Source organism: Agelaius tricolor, unplaced genomic scaffold (genome assembly GCF_023055355.1).
Source record: "Agelaius tricolor isolate 1412-34295 unplaced genomic scaffold, bAgeTri1.0.p SCAF_9, whole genome shotgun sequence".
NCBI classification, from domain to species: domain Eukaryota; kingdom Metazoa; phylum Chordata; class Aves; order Passeriformes; family Icteridae; genus Agelaius; species Agelaius tricolor.
Genome location: NW_027269269.1, coordinates 24000575 through 24021539, shown reverse-complemented (window position 1 = coordinate 24021539; position 20965 = coordinate 24000575). Strand labels below are relative to the sequence as shown.

Here is a 20965-nt window from a genome sequence, read left to right as displayed (position 1 = left end):
GGACACCATTTCAGTGTTTCTGCCTCTCTTCAGGGATGGGGAGAGAACTGGGCAGGGAAGAGCTTTCTATGTTCAGGCTACTGGCCCTTCTACCCCACAGTACAGCTGGTGCCTGGAGTCAAGCCTCTGCCCTGCTGCTTTTCCTTAGGAAAACCACATAGCTTGAGCCCACCTTCTGGGATTCCTTGGGGCAGCGAGCCAAAATACACTGCAGAGGTGCAAACCCATGGCAAAGGGGATCCAGTGCTCTGTCCAGGCAGATGCATCCCGGGAAAGACTTGCTCTGCAAGTGGGTACTTACGCGAGGGTCCCACACAGGGTGAGGTGTGCCCGTGCCAGGAGTGCCCTCACTTCATATACTCCCCTTCGCTCACATAGTCCATAAAAGACCCCGGCAACTCAGCAAAATCTTCCAAGACAAGACTGGTGGAGTCCTCACCCAGCAGATCACTGTCGGGCCGGGACGCCCGGGGGCGCGGGGCCGGCGGTGGCGGCGGCGGCTGCGGCGGCGGCTCAGAGACGCTGGCCTGGCCAGGGCCCGGCAGCAGCTCCTCACAGTCCTCTGACTCGCCCTCCGAGGAGGCTGGCCCAAGGACGTGGTAGAGGCTGGGCAGGCGGATGTCGAAGCGAAGGCCAAACTTGGCGAAGAGCTTCTCGTTGAGGGAGTAGAGCTTCTCCGAGATGTCATAGCCCAGGTGGGAGGAGAAGAGGCGGGCGATGTAGCGGTCCTTCCTCAGGAGGAGATACAGCTTCTTCCTCGGCCAGGTGATGTAGCTGCAGTCAGTCTCGGCTGTCAGCGTGACCTGTGGGGCAGGGAGTGAGTGGAGTAAGTTCCACTGCCTGGGCGGGGTCACCCACCTTGGAGCAATGTGCTTCACTCCAGGGAATGGCCTCAGCCCCTTTGAATCCTACTCCCCTTGGAGATGGTGGTGCTGGAGAGCCGGATTGTCATGGTTGAATGACTGGATAAATCCTTACCTGCTGCTGTTTCCTCTCCCTAAGGAGGCAAAACCCCCATTCTCCTATGCAATTAGTAGCATGTCGTCATTTAACCCAGCCACATGGATGGCTACGATTCACCCTCTTGCTTTCAGATGATGCTCCCTATCGACATCTGAGGGATGGAGCTGAAATGAACAGGGCAGCACAGACATCCCTATCCCTCAGAAATGCTACAGAAGGGGATATTTTTGCATGCCCAGTCAGCCTGACTTGCCAGCAAGGAGCCCTGGGGGAGGCTGCTGACCCATTCTGCTGCCAGATCGCAAAGCCCCACAGGCCCTGCTCCAAGAAGACCCTGAGTATTGGAAGGGCCACCTGAAAAGCTTGCCTGCTCATCCTGTGCCCGAGGGACATCCTGTCTCAGCAGTTCTGCTAGACTCTGTAGGGCTGAATGGCCCTGAAGGACATTGCAGCACAGCTCAGTGAGAGAGGAAAGGTTTTATTGTATATGTAGAAAACTCATGAGGGTTTATTGGATTGATTTTAGAGAACATTTCATTTTCCTTCTGGTTTTGCCAGTGTAAAGAGAGACCTTTTTCCCCCTAAGTGTAGGACAAGAACAATTTCAGTGAAAACCATTATATAGTATGTAAGTGTATATTATAATAAATAATAATAATAAAGACAAGAAATGCAGGAAGGGTCAAGCTGCCCTGGGCCAAAGAAGAACATCCGAGTGTAATGGAGACACTGGCATGCGAACAAGTGCCGGAACCAAAATATCCCGGGGGCTCCCTTTCACTCTGTGCCCAGGGGTCTCCTTGGTCAGCCGCCATGGCAGAGGGCCACTGGGAAGCTGAACATGGCTTGGCTGCATGTGTGTGTCCTTGGGTTTGATATTTAATGCCATTGCCCTGCAAACAGCTGTCTGATGAAAGAAATATAAGAGATAAAACCTGAGAACTTTCCCAGGCCAGGCAAGCAAAAAGAAGGGTCACACAGAAATTGAAATGACCGGAATCTCATTTTCCTAACCAACCTCTGGTGCAGTGATCAAAAGTGATCCCTTCTTGTGAGGGATTGAGATGCCATAAGCAAACCTGCCACCAAACCAGGACAGCAAGACAGATTTCACTCCTGAATCCCCCCTGACACAAGTGCTCCGGCATCAGCAAGAGCCTGTAATTCAGTCTTCTGGGGGAAAGTGCCAGCCCTGAAACCAAACTCCTTCAGGCACTCGGACCCAACAGTCCTGTGGGAAGCAATCAGCCAAAGCAGAATTTCAAGGAAGGCAGCTATTCTTGTAGACTAAGTCATGCTTCTGCCATTTTTCAGTGGGCTCAGAATTGAATTTGTTCAATCCAGAGAGCAATGGGGCAAGAAAAACTTCAGGCAAGAAAAACCTTCCATGCCTTCCTCCAGCAAACACCCAGAGTCCAACATGCACTTTTTAAACCAAATTATTGTGTTGCTAAGACAAGGTTGAGGTAAGTTACAGAGTTTTATTAACTGCTTGGGTGAGAGGGACGAGTGTGTTAAACAGCTACCAAAAGCAGCACATCACCATGGTTAGCATGGCCACCAAGAGTAAGGTCCTTCCAGGTACATGGACTGGTCAAGTGACACCTGGTGACTGCTGGTCTCACACAGCTCCTACTTCTTCATGCTCCTCCATAAGCACATGTGGGGTTGAGGCATTTCCAGCATATGGCCTTCCCTACCTAGGGCTCTACCTCCCCATCCTGATACCAGGCACAGCTGACCTCACTGACCAGCCCTGTCTTGCAGAGCAGGAGATGTGCCAGAGCATGGTGCTGGCAGGGCTGGTGCAGCCTGGCCCTAGCCTGCTCCCAGTCTGTCTCATGCACCACAGATGAAGACCTCAGGAGGTCTGGGAACATTCAGTTCCACAGGAATCAGCTCAGAAAATGCTGTGGATGTCTTTGCAGGTTGCATGCCTGCAGTCAGCCATTGCAGTCAGCTATTTCCCTGCCCGTAGCCCATGACTCTCTCTGCTGGATTCTTGAGCTAATACAGCCCAGGAGCTAGCAGCAGTCTGCTGCCAGATTGAAGACTGTGCAAAACATGAGATATCACCAGCCCTAGCACAGCCATGCTATTGTTGCCTTTTCTACTTCATTATCTTGCTCCAACATCCCTATTTCTGCTCACTATCTGTAGCCCTGTGCCACAGTCACATAGTTGGCTATCTCCTACAACCATAACCACTGGTGATGGCACTGTTTTCAGGAGCAATCACCATGAACCTTTCACACACGAGCCAAATTCAGACCCTAGGAAAGCAGATTTGGAGAGCTGCCCTGGTTTAACCAACTTTGCTTGGGGCTACCCTCATGAGAAAGCATCATTCCCTCATGACCCTCCCATGCTCCCAAGGGATTAGCAAAATCCCTCCTCATATGCCCTAATTGACATAATGAGGATTGACATCCTGACAGGTATCAGGCCATCCTGAGATGTGTGTTAAAGACAGAGAGATGTAGGCTTAAGTAATCTTTTCCAGAAGGAAAGCCAAAGAAACACTGTGGGGTGTTGACAGCAAGGCCAAAATCCTTTCAGTTACTGCAAATAAGAATTGGTCTGGCCTCTCAGCAGGGGATCTTTCTGCTCAGAAAGAACCATATTTGGGTGTGAATCATCCTTTCTGCTTCTCCACCCAAAATAAATGACCATCAGAAACTTCTGTGAGGAGCAGGATGTTTATAGATTTACATCACTGCTGCACATTGCCACGGCTGCCATCCTGATGCTAGGACAATGCCCCCTGCTAGCAGCGTGCAGGGCAAATGCATCAGTACAGGCACTAGAGAACACTGTAAGGGGAGAGAGCCGGCAGTCTGACACCTCCATTCCCTGATAAACAGGAAGGAGCACCGTGCTCCACCCTCCTTGCTATCAGCAGATAGTAGGAGCATGCCCTGAGGTCTTCAGAACAAGGTAGGAAAAAAGGTTAAACAGCTGATCACACAATCCTGTGCTGGCTAAACCACCAGGAAGGGGAGGAAAGTATTCCTGGTGAGCTTTGAATGGCACAATGAGGCCTCTCTACCTCCTTCTCAGATGTGCAGCAAGGCACCAAGGAGCGAAGGTGAGCTGTGGTTACCTGGAAAGTTCCTTCCTCAGAAGGTCGCAGCGACTCCCATTCTGGAGAGTCCAGGAACTGGTATGGAAAGACGTAGTGAAGGAATTGTCCATCCTGGCACACTCGGATCCTGCAGAGGACAGGTGAGGCAGACAGGCTTAGGCCACAAAACAGATGTCACATAAATCTGATAGCTCAAACAGTGTGTCCCAAACTGGGAGGAAAGAAATACTTGTCTCACAGATGTCTCATACCTTCTTGGGACAGCTGCAGGTGCTTTAGTGATGAGGCTATCCCTCCTTTCTCTGTGGGATTTGCTGCTGCTTCCCCATACTCCATCTCTGTTCTGTTCCTTGCTACAAAGACAGCCCTCACAGGTGCAATGCTTGGTCCTAACCCAGGACTTCTCAGCCCACAGGCTGCTGCTTTCTAGGTACTTCTAAACCAGCCTGTGGCTCTTTGTACTTGTATCTCCTTCCTGTCTCCAAGATTTCACGAGGGCATTCCCAGTCTTGGTACTGGGAAGTCACTGCGCTCAGGATCCCCCAAAATCCCACTGCCCATGGTTCCTCACAGTTCACCCTGAGAGCTCATAGTTTGCTGCACATTAACGCTCATTTTCTCTTGGCCTTCTAAGTATCCCTTTTGCCTACTTTTGCTACAATTGCCTGCCAGGGTCAAGGTCAAACGTGCACTGAGCTCTGCTGTGGGAACAGAGAAGGACCTGCACAGGCCTGAAGCAGGGACAATGCCAGGGCACTCTGGAGCTCTATTCATAGCTCTGCATCACCAGACTTGGGGCCTCTTGCTTTCCTGTCACCATGTACCCCTGCTGTATGATGCACAAAAGCAATTCTTGCCTTCAGGAGTTAAAAGACTCTGTTCACCTTTGGCTTCTAATCTGCTGGCAGTGCTGCCTGCAAGGGTCCTGGATTGTAAAGCACATTTCCTAATCCAGGCATATTCTGCATTTCCAAGACCCCACTTGCTCAGTTTAAGAGCACCATAACAGCAATTCTCTGCTGGGTCAGCAAGGACCTCACAAGACAATAGAGAGGGTACTAGGAAATGTAAATCTATTTCCACCTCCATGGAGCATACTTTACCAGCCAAGATGCATCCTTACCACTGCAAAAGAGAGCCCAACAACTACCCACCATCGCCATCTTACTGTCTGTTGCAGCACTGTCATGCCCACAGAGTAGCATCACATTATCCAGTGCAGGTCAAGACAGCACAGACTCTTCCCCAGCAATATTATTTACTGGGGAATTTATTTATTATTTATTAATTATATTTATTATTATTTCAGAGCCAGCTGCTCACCAGACATGTTTGGTAATGTGAAGCACTACTGGAAACACACATACCAAATTTACCTCCAGTGCTTTGCCATTCAATATCCTGGTGGACCCAGGGTGCTCTTGACACATCTTAGAAAAGGGATCAACACCAAAAAAAGGAAGGTCAGCCATTCTTCTTTGCAAACTCCCTCATCAGAGAGGATTGGTCACTGCAGTAAAACAGGAGCCCCAGGTGATGCTTTGTATTCCCAAAGGAAAATCCTTGTGAGACACACCTCCTGCAGTTCAGCACTGCTACTATTTAGAGATCTTCTTTCTTTCCCATTCTTATGTAACATTAGTGCCAAGTTTTTGGCAGCAGACTGGAAGCCAACACTATTGCTATTTGTATGCATCTGGATTTTGCAAATTGTTAAGTGGATATGCTGCTAAAGGCAGCAGATCTCAGGTGAACGAATGCCAGTATTTGATCATTCAGTCAAATCTCCAGTGTCACTCTCTAGAGGTCCCTGAGGTTCTCCTTGGTGGTCCAGAAGAAGGAATATCACAAATACTTGACAGCACAGGGAAAGAAAAGCACCTGATTAGGCAGGACCCACCACAGGAAAATACTCTCTCTTTTGAGGAAATGGTGTTCAAAGTGAAAAATGTCAAAGCCCTGAGGGTTGAGGTGTTGGGAACAGGAACTTCTCCCTGAACACGGCTGGCCAGGGAGAGCAGGTGAACTGAGGCCTCAGCACACTCAGCACACAGCTCTTCACATCACAGAGGTGTGCCTGGTATCCCCAGGTCCAGACACACTGCTCTCCTGCCTTGAGAAATACATTCTCACAGCCAGTCTGCTCCCATCAGAATTAAGATCACTTCAAAATTACAGACAAAGGGGTAAGGATTCATCAAAAGTATCACAGGTAAGGCTGAGCTCCACTTCATTGCCCACAGCTTGAGTCTGTAAACCATTCCCTTAAATACACTCAAGTTAGAAAAACAAAACAAAACTAACACCCCAAAAAGCAAATTTCCCCCTTCCCCAACAAACATGCATATCTCAGATCCTTATCAGAGGAAGGAAACAATCCTCACCCCAGTTTCTACAGAGGGTGATAATACAACAAAAAGCCACAGCAGTTTGCTGTCAGACTTTGTTCAGAAATGGGGGAGCCTTTACCTGCCAGACAGCAGCAGCGAGAGGCGGTCAATGGGCGTCTTGCCCTCCACCGCATAATTCTGGTCTCTGACTAGCGATTGCACCTGCTCCTCACAGCACTTCACAATTTCTTTGTAGACTTCCAGGGGCACCTGCAAGGGCAGGTACATGGTCTTGTAGAGGAGGTCAAACTCTTCTGGGATGGTGTTTCTGCGGAGCCGGTACGCCAGGTGAGCCAGCTGAAGCAAGCAGGCGAGGACCAGCAGCATGTTCCAGATGAAGATGTCCAGCCCACAAGCACTCAGCCAGCCCCACAGAGCATAGCAGAAGTAGCCTGGGGCCAGGAGGCCAAAGATATAGAGGGACCCAAAGATGCCACTTCCCCCCATGTAACCCAGGAGGACAATGCAGCTGGCCAGCTGGTAGGCTGCTTCCTCCGTAATCTCCTTCCAAGCATCACACACCGGAGGCTGGAGAACAGCCTGGTCCCAGGAGGGGCTGTTTGCACTCATCCTGCCCCACTCCCCACCCTCCCCAGCCGTCCTGCGCTCAAAATGAATTGTCATACACAAAGGGTGCTGCAGAGGTTGGAAAGCAGAGCTGCGGGGTAGCTGTTCCTCCTCCTCTTCCTTTTGTGCACCGTCTGGTCCCACAGCAGTGTTTCAAAGTAACATGCTAAAAAAGTGCTGCCGAATGTTTTTGCACCCGAAAAATTCCAAAAGTGTTCGCTTCTCCTCTTTGTGGCTTACAAAGCGTCGGCCGGCCCCCTTCTTAGCCACAACAGTGAGAAAAGGAGCTGGCAAATGTGAGGCCAAAACAGCTCAGTCAGAAAAAGAGTCGAGGCCATTAGCTGGAAAACTCACAGACAGGACAGAGATCTCCTTGCACTGCCTGTCTCGCCTGCGCTGCAGCAAATGGAATAGCGAACGTGAGAGAGCAGCAGAGGGAGCTGGTGATGAGTGTGGAATGTGTATCTCTTGGCAGTGGAAAGGAGAGAGACCCCAAATGGATAACCATGTTTGGAATTGAAATCCAAGGAGCAAAAGCAGCGAGGAGAACAGAGAGCAAGCATGCACCCGCTACTTAACATAACTCAGGCGGCCAGATAAGCCCAGCACAGCGCGAGGAGGGGAAAGAAGAAGGGAAAACAACCAGCTTATCGTGGCGAGCTCCAGTCACACATCAGGCTCTCCACTGCTCTGCACTTCTGCAAGAGAGTGACTTTCACCCAGCACAAAAAAGGAAAAAGGTCACCCCCTTTTCCCACTGTGGTTCGTAACTGTGGCAGGGACTTGGCAAAAGAAGAGAGGCTGGCTCTCAATTAATACTTTCCAGATCCATTACAGCCTCCCCTTACTCCAGCGAGCTTCCTCTCGTGGGATGTTTTAGATCAAGGGGCATAAGGAAAAGCTTTGCACAGCCAGAGAACTGTGAATGCAAGGGATAAAACTAGAGCAAACAAACCTCTGGCACCCAGTTTCATCTATCATGAAGATGACACTATCCAGCCTGCCAAAAGTTTTGTGAGCGTGTAACACTTGGAAGCACATTTTGTGGGGAAATCCTAGTTGAGGGATTACAGGCTCTGTTGGGAAGCACCCTTGAGAAACATCATCTCACATTCTCATTTTTCTAATAGCTACTTAGAACCTGCCCCAAAACTTCATTTAGCCCAATGAGGACAGCCAACACTTCCCACTCAGGTAACCCAGGACATAGGCACAAGAGGGAGCTTTTGAGGTCAGTCCTCCATGGTCAGCTACACAAAACATGCATAAATGCAATTCCTCCCCTGCTTCAAGTAACACATTATCAGTCACACAGGCAGGATCTGCCCCACTGCCAGGATGCAATTACATTTCAGGCACTGACGCAACCCACGTGGTCTCCCATCACAGTATGAAGTCAGCCTGCACGGGTCAGTGGGGTAGAGATAGGGTTTCAAGGGTGGTCGTGTTTCAGGCCGAGCTTGCAGCTGCCCTGCCTAACATGCCATTCCCATTGGCACCATTCAGTTAAAGACACATTGATTGCCTCTCCTAACTAACAGTGCTCTGGAATAACACTGTCTCCCAGGCAAGGCTGCAGTAATGCTTTATGGCAACCTTCAAGAATTCATCGTAGTTTTGGCCAGCACAATCTTATTTCTGCAATGATGAGGCCACATGCAATACAGAGCTGCATGGCTCCTAAGAGCCATCCTGGCAGGCTGACACCTGGGGAGGAAAGAAGACAAATTAAGCTTTGCACAGGGTGAGCACAGTCCATTCAGAAAGGTGCTTTCTGTTAAGGACAAAGTGAAACAGGGAACCTGGTCTTCAGGGGCCCCTTAACTAAGTGAAGAAATAAATCCTAGCTACTGAAGCAGAACAACACCCATCTGCAAGCGTTATGAGGAAATGAAGAACTTTCTCTCAACCTTCTCTCCAAAGCAGGATAGCTAAAGCACCACAATAAAAAAATCTTGGGATCCAGGCTCTGTTTTTCATACCATTGCCATATACTCGCTATATGATCCTGACAACAACTTGTTTACCTTTAGGCCTCTGCAAAAAATCTGTAAGGAGCCTTCTCTCCAAGATAGGCTGACATCTGATAAAATGGGGAGTTGGGATATCAAGATTGTGAACACTTAGGAGAAAGATGCTTTACATAAGATCTGTGAGACAAAACTGAACTGCTATGAGAAGAAATGTAGAACTACATTAGAGGAAGCATCCTGAGAAGCACCATTGCATTTTCTCCTACCTTTTCATACTACCAAAACCCTTTTGCAGGCGCATCAAAGAAAGTGGAAAAAAAGGAAGTTAGTAATTTCATTCTTCTGTTAGGTAAATTCCTGAGTAAAAAATAAACTGGAACACAGTGTTAATGACTCATTAGGACAAGAAAGGCCTTCATCTGACATCTTCTAGGACATAAATAGTGGTGTTGCAGTGATGCTGAATCCAGCACTGTGGGTGAGGATAACCCGTTGTGATTTCTCTGTGAAAGGCAGACAGGAAGCTTTCAACCCACGGCAATAGCAGCACAAAGCTCTCATTAGAAACTACACAACTTTTCTGCTGGGTCTCAATGTGACATTGTAGAGAGAATGATACAGCACTTGAAAAGGTAGATCTCGGAGCACACACTAGAGATTAACTTAGTGTTTTCAGACTCAAATTTCTAAAAGGAAGATTTGTAAAGTGATTGAACCACCAAGACTAAATTCTCCTTTCTCCCTCGACAGTACCACGGCCATACAGATCATCTTCACAGCACTTTCAGTTTTCTACTCAGCAAAAGTAAAAAACCCTCTTATTACCACAGAGACATTTTATTTTCATGCCTTGCTCTGGACTAAATGCCCTTCATCCAGGGACACTGGTTCATCCAAGACAAGTGTTCAAAAGCCAATACTGATTCAATAGGAAAGGGATTGAATCAAATACCAAAGTTGAAAACCATTTGGAATGAAGATGGTAAGTTCATAGAAAACACCTGAGCAACATGAACACCCTTCCCTGGAAGTACACACGTAAGCGTTACTACAAAATGTGTTTGTGAAAAATAGACATGTCAAGCTTTTCAGCACTGAAACAGGCAGTGTGGATACAGGTACTTCACTATTTCCCCACTTAAAATGGACTCAATATTTAGCTGCATGTGATGATGCAATACAGCCTGCACTATGTTTGGCAAATAAATCCTCTGTCCTTGAGAGCCACACAACATAGAGATTATCAGTCCCAAATCTCACAGCAGCTGCATGACTGGTTATTTTGCCCATCCTTTAGGAAGTCAACAGGTTCACTACTGATCCCATAAGCTGAAAACCAGTTCAATCACCTGTGTTGAGGACACTAAGACCTTGGTGGCTTGAAGTCAGAGAGGGCATAATCAAACACCTCTTTTTTGATTTATTATATAGTGCATTGCTGGAATTAGTCTGCAGAACTGTTACTTACACATGAATAAACACTGTAGCTCCAAAATATACACATTTGATTTACAACTGCTGGGAAAGCTCTCAAGCCTACTCCAGACTAGCTCACACTGAATTACAAAGGTTCAAAGATGGCATTTCCTGTATCTAGTTGTGCTGCTCTATAGTTTAGTCAAGTTTCCTGCTACTGCTGTGTTTCAGACCCTCAAGGTACCCACCACCCTGTGCAGGGCAGTGTCTGTCACCAACACTGTCAGTAACTTAACACAGGAACTCCCCTCCCTGAATGAAGCCCTGAATCCACTCCACAGGAATACCATAGTAAGAAATGAAGCCACTCAGCAAGGAATTTGATTTGACTACAAGGTTTTCCCATTGTTGCTTTAAGTGTAGAGTTGTCCAGTGTCCTTTCTGTACTTGTAGCACACAGGTACATCAGCATCCCACTCATTTCCAAAAACTTTCTGAAGTACTTGCCTAGCTTTTACCCTCATGGAGGTCTAAACATCCCAATTCTTAAGTAAATAGAATTTGTGTAAAATTGTGCAGGAATATGCTTTTTTCTTTCTTGACCTGATATAAGCAGCACTCCACTCTCACTTGGCCACTTCCTGCCCTGCTCTATTCTGTGGCACCATTTTCACAGTTTACCCAGACCATGCTACCACAAAGCTGGTGCCCATCCACCTTTTAGCATTCTCCTCAGTTCATGCTCTGATACACAATGATTCAACAAGGAATGACCTTATTCAGGTCCCTACAAAAAGAGCACCAGGTCCTGCTCCTCAGACAGCTACAGTGCCACAGGCAGCTTTGAATGCTTTCTGCCAGAGCCACACCTGCATCCCTACTCTGGAGCTGAAAGCCAGTGTGGACACAACAACTCTTGCCTCAAGACAGGACCTTCAGAAAACATTCCCAGAGGAAGAGTCTAAACTCTCCTCATGCAACTTGTGAGTCTCAGCAGGGGCAGCACCAAGTGTAACATACTAAAGGTTCACAGCCAAAAACCACTGCTACCTCAGGATACATGGGGCCCAGCAGGCAGAGAAACAATCATGACTGGACTCATCCCTGCAGCAGATCAAAGCCAGGAGAAAAATCAAGACAAAGCACAGATTTTGTCTCTTCAGTTTCTGAAGAGAAAACTCATCAGAAGAAAAAGTAATTAGCGATACCATATTCAGGAAAGTCAACTCACCACAGGAGGAGTAACATTAGGGTTGCACAATTATATATTATGAAGTCAGAAAAGCCCCACCTATAACAACCCAGAAATTGCACTTAATGTTTCTCTAGATTGTAAGAAGGAATCAAAAGGAACAACTACCATCTCATTAAACACTATCAACTCATTCAAGTGAAAGAAGCTAGAAAACAAAAGCTCATACATGCATAGCACAAGACCAACACAACAAAAACTGTGCATAAGAAAAAGCCTTACTTTCAGGTAAGTAACCTGTACATACAAGTCACTTGCAGTGACAGGGAGCAGTCCTCTGCTCCCTTTCTGTTGAAGAACTACCAGCTCAAGCGAGTTTGAGATGGGAAGTACCTAATTTTTCATTACAAAGAATGAAGCTCGGTAATGGTATTCAAAAACTATCAGAAGAGTTCAAACATGGGGAAATCAAATACAGTTTTGACTCTAAGGAAGTTCATTTCATACAACTGTGGTTGCCTTTGTACAAACATAGTTACAGCTACTGTCACAAACAGCACTGCAAGCTTCAGCACGACTGCTGAAAGCTGCAGGAGTGCAATGCACGATTTCACAATCTGGATCAGTGGGAAAACCCACCAAAGCGCCCTCTGTCCAACCACACCACCACAGTAATCAGTAGGAAGAAAGAGTTCCTATGTTAATGACTAAGCAGGCTTTTCTCATTCTCTCATTCCTGCAGCATGCTGTTTTCAGTAAGGAGGGCACTGTCATTTCTTTACTTAATAAGAAACAGAAGTCAGGAACACAGGTCATTTTCAGGCTTTTATTAAGAGGAAAAAATATATTTTCTATAGCAGTGGTCAAGAGCAAGCAGTGGAAAAGCTACAGATGTGATGCATACTCTATCATTAAAGACTCTTCATAAATAGATTCTCTGTTTATATTTGTTCTTTGAAGTAACTTGCAGAAATAATTTATTTTGCAGTTTTCCAGAACACAGTCACACCAAAGACATCATCTAGAAGAGAAAGGAAACACAGCTTCACAAAACATGAATTTCCACTGGATATTGAGCAACAGTTCAACAATCAACGAAAAAACCCCAGCACAAACCCACAAAAACCAACTCCCACATGTCCTAGCACCAGAAATCTAAACTGAGGTTTGGATCTCTTAGCAGACAACATAGGCAGCACCATTCTCTACTGCTGAAGGGTGACTCACAGGCTGTGTGCTGCCAAGGGCTTCACCACCCTCACAGGACTGTATGTTGGCTGTAGTGTCAATGAGGATTGCTCTGCCTTCTCTCTCATAAGGGCAACACCATCACAAACACTACTCTGGGCCTTCCAGTGGCACCAGCTGAGGTGCCAGGACACTTCAGAGGCAGAGGTCCTGAAGGCTGTACTCACCCCACTCAGTCCTGCTCATCTCACTCATATCTTGAAGCCCAGAGCTCTCATACACTCTTTGTGAGCTTCAATTAGGTCCCCACAATTTTCTTCTCCCTTCTCAATAATGCTGCAAAACAAAAAGATTTCCAGGGTTCAGCAATAAAACGTTCACTTACTTTTAGTAAAGAAACAGAACTGACAAACTGTTGGGGACAATTAAAAATCCCTATTAGGATCCAGAGATTTTTTTTTTCCTATCCTCTCCAGGGTAGTGCTGTTTTGGACAATATAAAACTATCCCAAAAAGTTACCCAAGACTGGAGCTGTGCACCTAAAACTCTGACAGCAGGCAGAACAGAACTTCCTGTTAACAGGCCAGGGTCTATTCTGGGCATGTCCGGATGGCGATCTGTTATACAACACAAGGCTGTCACACCATCAAGTATGCTGAGCTGGCCAGTTTCAAATTATTCAGTAGGGAAGCAACAAAATTTCTCCAGTAAGAGAACAATACAGAACAGGTTAACCAGTAAATGATATTTTAATCCAACTTCAGTTGCAATTAAGGACCCTGAAGCAAAAAGCAAAACAAAACACACCTGTCCAGCTATTGTTGAAAAAATTATTCACCATATATGGGAACTTTTGAAGTAACTCATCTATTCAACTAAGAGCTTCTCATTGTCGGTATATCATGTATACCACAAAAGCAGTTCAGGCTTGCTTTTGACTGAATGACAGAGCTGTTTAGTTTTCTTCTTGGGTTTTATTACAAAAAGCATGGACATGTCCCCTGGCTGCCCAGGGCAACTCCATCTGACCAGTAACATCCATCCTACCACCCTTTTCTTAGGGGGCCCTGGAGTCACCCTCACTCTACTGTGTAATTAGACATGCTCCCCTAAACTTACCAAAAACACTGTTCAGTATTATGGCACCTACCAAACACCATCTATACCACCAGCAAAGTAAAAAAAAAAAAAAAAAAAAGAAAAGAAAAAAAAGACAACTTGGTCATCAGATAAAAGTTTTTTAAACTTTAAAGATTCACTATCAAAGACAAAGGAGTTCCATTTGGAGGGTACACTTCATACCATTTTATAGGCCCTATGATCGTGACTAAGCCTATAATTACCAATGCAGCTATATAGGTCACTGTCGAATTTTGAACTTCTCTGGGAAATGTCATCCTCTGAGACTCAAAAAACCCCAGAGTATTTTGCTTTATTTGAAAGAAAATGTAATTATACTCAGGTGAACAATAAAGAAGTTATCACCTGCTGGTACGTGTTGCTTCAATCAATAGTGAAGATTCAAAAGCAGCATTAAAAGCTGATCTTTGAAACCTGTTTTAAACACGGGCTACGAGGTTTTAAATTCATCATTTCTAAATAATCCTTTTAAGACAGTCTCCTCTCCTCCACACTCTCCCTCCTCCCTCGGATGCTCCAGCACCCTCCAGCTCCGGGATGGGGAGCGCCCCCAGAATGCCCGGCGCAGGGTGGCGGGGGCACAAACCCCGGGAAGGGAGGGAATGCCGGCGGGGCAGGAAGGTGGAACGCGGGGCCGGGTCCCTACCAGGCGTCCCGCGCCTTCTTGGTCTCGGGGCAGGCGCAGCAGGCCTTCAGCGGCTTCTTCCCCTCCCGCGCCTCCCCCGCGCCCTTGCCGTCGCAGCTGGCGGCGGCCATCGAGGACATGGCGGGCAGTTCCCGGCTCCCTCAGCCACGGGGAGAACGGGCCGGCGGCGGCGGCGTGAGCGCGGCTGGTTCCGGGAATCCTCGCCCGCCCTTCCCGGATCGCGGCCTGCTGGGAGGGGAACGGGGGCCTCCTCCCGCCGGCTGCCCCGCCTCTTCCTGGTCGTCACCCCAAGGCGGGCGGGGAATGCCACACAGCGGCGGGCGAAAGTGACATTTTCCAGGGGCACTCGGTACTGAACGAGCCCCAAGGGGAAGGAGGGAGCTGGCAGCAGGGAGGGAAAATGGCGTCGTCAGGCGAGAGCAGCCGGCTCCCGCCGCGGTCAGCAGGAGCAGCGAGTGACGGCCTCGGCTCTGCCAGCGCCGGGCTCCACCCTGAAAGTGCTGGCCAGCACCTAAACCTCCTTCTTCCTACGCAGCCAGTGGGGAAAACAGGGGATCAGTTCATTGTGGCGGTGGCTACACGGACACAGCACAGTCACCATCACTGGGATCATTAATGTCATGGTTTCATGGCAGCGGCCCAGCAGGGCCAGCTCTTGGCATTGCTGCAAAAAGATGTGCTTTGATGCTTGATCTTTTATGCTTTCAAGCCTAAGCAACTAGAAGGAGTATTTAGTTTGTGAAACAGAGAGCGACTAATGAGCTCCAAGTGTTGTCCATGCTTGACATGCCTCAGTGATCTCAGTCCTGGCGGGGTAGTAACAAGTCTTGGAAAGAAGAATGTGCACTGATACTGGACACAAAGAATGCAGAATTTACAGGCCACAAGGACATCTGGCAGAACTGCCAAGATAAGGAAGAAAGTAATAAAGCCAGCTCAGCAACTGTGTTAAAATAGCTCCAACAGGGTAAAAGTTAATTTTGGTAGGGGGAGATGGTGACCACCAAGTAAGGTACCACTGACCCCAGCAACCCACTGACTCAAGTAGAAGACTGAGCGTGCAGTCTTGAAAAGTGAGAAAATCAACCAACAGAAGACAGAAAACTAATTTGTAAGAGAATTATGTAACTTCTAGCCAATGAACAAATTCCTTTGTTTGCTAAAACGTGTAAATAGTAAAAAGCTTTGGTATGCTTGATGTGTGTAATACCACAGAACACTCAGGCTTGCACAACTCTAAAGTAAATAATTAATGTCTCTCTTGATTGTGTAATTACTGGGTTGTTGCACACCAGTTAATGAATCCCACGTTTGTGGACCACAGCATGGGCAATTATGGAGAAGATACAGAGCTGCTTTTCCTTCGTAGTCTGTCCCAAACTAAGGCATCAGTAGCCGCTCTTGCCTTTTAGATATCTGCCACATACAAGCCACAGCTTGACTCTTAGGCCACAGTCTGTCACCTCCCAGTGCTATATTTGTGTTTTCCAAGTCCTGACCACTCCAGCATGATACTTAGACAAGCCCACATCCAAAGGGATGACCCACACAGGTAATGGGAGCAGAGCAGGACAGCACTGGATGTGACACTGCTGAGACCTTGCAAAGGGAAAAGATTAATGTGCCCACTGGGATCCCAATGGGCACATTAATCTTTTCACTTTTCCCTCTTTTAGTGGGGTGTTGCAAGAGTCAAAAAAGAACTGGCAGTTTCTGTTGTGTACTAAGGGGATCCAGAATTGTGGGAACACTGACAAGAACAAGGAACAGAAAGTGTAATGTAACACTCACTCACTCACTCACTCGCTCACTCACTCACTCACCTAACCACCACTGAATTATCCATAGATCTCTGTTCCCCACCATGCCATTTCTCTGGCAAGGTTGTTTAGGTGACTGGCACCCATGCAGCCTCCTGGTTCAGCACACATGCATTGTGAGGCCGTGCAGCCAGGTGTGATGTTCTGGAACATACACAGGTTGCACTTGTTGACCAAAATATGATTTTCCCAAATTCACACAAACATGCTGCAAGATAAAAGCTGAGATTGAAACATCTATCAAAACCACACATCCATTCTCCAAAGCAGTACCTTGTTGCTAGTTTGTTAAACATACTAAGCATGTTTTCCTTTAAAATTAAATAGCTTTGTCTTTCCTTCCTAAAGCTTTATCTGCTGACCACTTTCCAAAGGCCTAGATAGAGCTGTTGATAGCAACACAAACTCTGAGGGAAAGACTATCATAAAACCTCCAAGAGGATTTCTCAAGTTTGCAGTTGAATGGTATCTTTTATTTAGCTTTTTTAATATTAAAAAGAAAGTTTGAAAGACATTGATTGGTCCTGTGGAAACCAGGAAGACACAAAACAAAATACATTTTATACTCTGGCCATATACTCTGTATATAAAATACATTTTATATTTTGGCCCAAGTTATAGAATGCCAAGGGCAGAGGGAGGTTAAAATTTAGTCATCTTGAGAGATGATTTCAGATGGGTCTGCACAAGGGTATGGCCTCTGAAGACTAAACATCTCTGGAAGCAGCCTTCCAAATAGATTAAGGAGAAGCACTGCTATTCTGGCTATGCTCTCTACAGGGTAACAGTTTGTAACAGAATTGCCCCATAAGAAGGAATAATTTCTTGGTGGGATGAAAGGAAAGAGGCTGGAAGGGAGGAGAAGGAAGAGAATACCCATTAAAGCACGGTTAACACCTTTTGATACTGATTGCACCAATTTGGAGTACAATGCAGAGGTGAGACCACAGCCATTTCTCTTCTGACATTGCAATGTGCATAAGAATTGATTGTTAACTCAGTGATTTTTGTTTTCTATTTCTCCTCTGTCTGCTGACACTGGCAGAAGAATTACGTTAGAGAGCTATGTGTGAGAACGAACAGATTTATCTAGCAGTCAAGAAGAAATAGCTAAGGGCAGGCTACTGAGATAAGACTGTGAGAAAATTGTCAGAACAAGTACCCAGGAAAAAAGATCCAGTGAAAATCTCAGTCTCTGAAAAGATAATGAGAAAAGACCCTCCCTCAAGCTGCCATATCATTTGGCAGCCTGGTGCCACATGCGAGAGTACAAGGACTGCAGGTAGCACTGAACATTTACAGCTCTTGACTTAGAGGACTAATGGGTGAAACAGGGAGAGACTACCCAGCTGCCATGGGTTTCCAAATTATTTCTCCTGTACAGCCTTTTATCAGAGTTGAAGAACACACAGCAGTGGCTCATAATGTGTGAACATCACAGCAGCACTGTGTGTTTTCATTGCCGTTGGCTTCCTGTGTCTTCAGTTTCACCCACTAAAAGAATGGTTACCCAAAAAAATATCTACTTGTCTCCAATGGACAGATTTTTCAAGGAATCTCAAAAATGTATTTGCATTCATTGTTACTGTTAGGTTGGGTAAGCCCCTATCAATGTCAGTTGAAAGCAACAGTCTGGGGTTTTCCAGATTTTTTTCACTTCTAATATACATGATAGAAGGTACATTAAGCGGTGGAAATTTTGTGTGATGAAACTGAGCTGAAGGTATTTTGATATTTTCCATGTAGTGCCTATTCTGGGAACCACTTTATCATCTTGAAAAAAGAAACCTGTTCAATATAGTCTAAAGAAGTATTTTTGGTTTTGACTGAGTATAAACATAAGACAGCCAATGCTTCAGCAGCCCAGTCAACCATATGCTGTGTTTTACTGTCAAAGAAGTTGTTTGTGTTTTGTGTCAATGCTTAGATAACATGAAAATAAAGGATTTCAAAGCTCTGAGCAAGATGTCTTGTCAGGACCCTGCTGCCTCTTAGGCAGAACAGGACAGGACAGAGTTTCTCGTTCTGATCAGAACTGCAGACCTGCAACTACCAAATGCTATCATTTAGAAGTGAGACCAGAGAGAAAATGAATGCTGTGATAGAAGGGCTTGTGCTCCAATCTAGTACCATGGAAGAGACTCTAAGGTCATTATTTACACCCCCCTCTAAGCTTCAAACTCCACCTTTAGGTGAAGGCAAGGGGTTCAAACACTGAACTGATATCACCTCAAGAAGCAGTGCACCAGTCCTTTCCCAGACTGAAGAGGCAAATCCTCATGTTTCAGGACTACAGCATGAATTCTGTACACAAGGATTCTGTACTACAGGACTGAACCATCCCCTACCTGGGAGACCACCTTGGAAGTTAGTGGAGGAAGTCTCCTTGCACTGGCAAGCAAGCCCTTAAAAACACAAGAGCAGAATCATGATTACTTTAAAAGCTTTTGTGTCTCTTGAACGCTCTACAAAGCCAGTACTGCAACATATCATCTCTTGCCAGAAACACAGCCAAATCTTCAGAGCATCAGCCTGGAGGTGGAAGGCAGTTTGAAAGGATGAAGTCACTTTCCAGTTTAAAACCGAGAACTGCTGTCTCTAACAGCAAGACTTAGTCCACAGCATCCCAGACATTCTGGGATCTCATTCTGGGACCAGAACTCTGGCCCCACCCTCTGCAGTAAAGAAGACAGTGACCCTCCTACAAGCTTTGGTATAAACTTAAAAGGTATTAATGCCTTCCTTACATTGTTTTCTGCCCATCTCTCACCAGTTTGTGCTAGGATTAGGACTATCATCACTTTCATATTATGCCCCTTCTTGTCACTGTCCATTGAAAGCATATCCAAACATATTAGTAAAGATTAGGAATTTGCCATGCATGCAACACTGCAAAATCTGGATCAGCAATTTCAGCATGCAGTCTCCCTGGTAATAAAGCAAAAGAAGGAAGCTCGTGTTTTGTTCTGTGCCACAAAATAACCTGCCTGCCCCACATATGTTAGAAGCAGGAACTATGAGCCTTTAGGCACAAGACATGTGGCAGCTTTTCCACAATGCAGATATGCAGCAGCTGATGTTCAACGTGCATTTAAAGGCCGGTCAGGCTTATTTCAGTGCTTGCTGGGGTGACTGACCAGCTGTTCCTTTTTGTGGAGGGAACACCCAGGAAAATCTGAGCATTTTGGAATAAATCTTATTGCACAGACTCATGGGAAGGACAGGTGTTTGCGCTCAAATGGCTGCATGTGTTACCAACACACCAAAAGAGCATGACAGAAGACAACTGTCTGTTTTCTGATATTCTCTACACATAGTAACTTAGAAAATTTTAATCTGCATTTGGGAAATAACATCACTAGTCCTCCAGAAGACTTGAATCTGCAAAGGACTGTCCCTATATTGCAGTCAGGCTCACTATTTTTGGTTAAAAATCAGAAAAAAATAGCCTAGGTTTGAAAGCACTCAGGCGTGAACCAGATACACATTAGTCACCCATGGGGATTTTTTTCCCCCCAATATTGCAGTTACCCAAGACAGCGGCCTATAAAGATCTTTCCAAAGAGGAAATCTCTTCCATTCTCAGTTCTCATTACTTGAAAGAGCAGGATTTTCAAACTTCTGCAAAAAGACCTATATGAATTGTCAGAACTGACCAGAATCAGACAGCTGAGCCACATGTTAATATAAGCATAACATGCATGCATCTCCAATTAGTCACCCCACAAAAAGCAAATGCTGCCTAAGGTCTGTTCTTGTATGTCACAGCAAACCTCATTCAGAGCCCAAGTCCAGGAGCCTGTCTAATAAAGAAAAAAAATCTCACTGTAGTTCCATAAAATCCTCCCTAATACAAACTTATAACCTTGATCAGTTCTGCTGCAAACCAGGCAGTGTTTCTGCAAGTCTCGTGAATGGTGTTAAGCTGTCAGTCAATTGAGAAGCAACAAAACTGTAGGTCCACTTCTTTTCCACTGCACACATCCCATGTGTCCTTTTTTTCCCTGTAAGTGTTGCTGCTATTAACAATTTTATTCTGCTTGATGGCAGGCCATTTTGATGCCTGTGCCAGTGGCAAACCTGGCTTGTTTGAATCTATTCAAGTCTCTCATGATCATATTTTATGAAATGGGAAGCTCCACTACAGAAAATGGTTTAGCATTCTCAATGAACTGCAGGACCTAACTGGAAGCCTGGAAGGAATCATTAGTATTTACAAATACACGAGTCATTCCATATTTGAGATGTCACTGACTGCAGCTGCATGCTTCTCTGTACTCACATTCCAGCATCTCACTTCTTTTAAATGTTGCATCAAGACATATGCTGTGCAGTGCTGCAAGCTGCTTCCAAAGAGCCTGCAACATCACATACCTTCTGAATCCATTCAGAATCCCTACAGCTGTTTTTCACAAAGTTACTAGATAATGTAGAAAGTTCTGTCACTCTGGAGCTGTTTCTTTCACATCAGTGGTCATTCTAGATTTCAACTTTGAGCACCTCATTCATTTACACTTGTTTTCTTCTGCTTTTCTTCTTGCTGATCTTCTTCTCAAGGATCTTTAGAATCCTGGTTCCCACCAA

General features: G+C 46.0%; 2 protein-coding genes across 2 annotated transcripts; both read right to left on the bottom strand.

Moving 5' to 3' along the window:
- Positions 1–344: 344 nt before the first annotated feature.
- On the bottom strand, positions 345–7291 carry POPDC2 (popeye domain cAMP effector 2). The gene is made up of 3 exons (XM_071433893.1): positions 6518–7291; positions 4067–4175; positions 345–803 (listed from the first exon to the last, which is right to left on the bottom strand). The coding sequence occupies exons 1-3, from the start codon at positions 7060–7062 to the stop codon at positions 348–350; spliced, it is 1110 nt and encodes a 369-aa protein (XP_071289994.1). The 5' UTR covers positions 7063–7291; the 3' UTR covers positions 345–347.
- Positions 7292–12398: 5107 nt separating this feature from the next.
- COX17 (cytochrome c oxidase copper chaperone COX17) lies at positions 12399–14828 on the bottom strand. The gene is made up of 3 exons (XM_071433281.1): positions 14562–14828; positions 13002–13110; positions 12399–12607 (listed from the first exon to the last, which is right to left on the bottom strand). The coding sequence occupies exons 1-2, from the start codon at positions 14678–14680 to the stop codon at positions 13026–13028; spliced, it is 204 nt and encodes a 67-aa protein (XP_071289382.1). The 5' UTR covers positions 14681–14828; the 3' UTR covers positions 12399–12607; positions 13002–13025.
- Between the last annotated feature and the right edge of the window lie 6137 nt (positions 14829–20965).

Coding starts and splice junctions, on each gene's coding strand:
- POPDC2 (XM_071433893.1), bottom strand. CDS start 7,062: ATGACAATTCATTTTGAGCGCAGGACGGCTGGGGAGGGTGGGGAGTGG. Junction 4,176..6,517: donor TCGCTGCTGCTGTCTGGCAG/GTAAAGGCTCCC, acceptor TGTCCTCTGCAG/GATCCGAGTGTGCCAGGATG. Junction 804..4,066: donor CTGAGGAAGGAACTTTCCAG/GTAACCACAGCT, acceptor CCTGCCCCACAG/GTCACGCTGACAGCCGAGAC.
- COX17 (XM_071433281.1), bottom strand. CDS start 14,680: ATGTCCTCGATGGCCGCCGCCAGCTGCGACGGCAAGGGCGCGGGGGAG. Junction 13,111..14,561: donor AAGAAGGCGCGGGACGCCTG/GTAGGGACCCGG, acceptor TTTGTTTTGCAG/CATTATTGAGAAGGGAGAAG.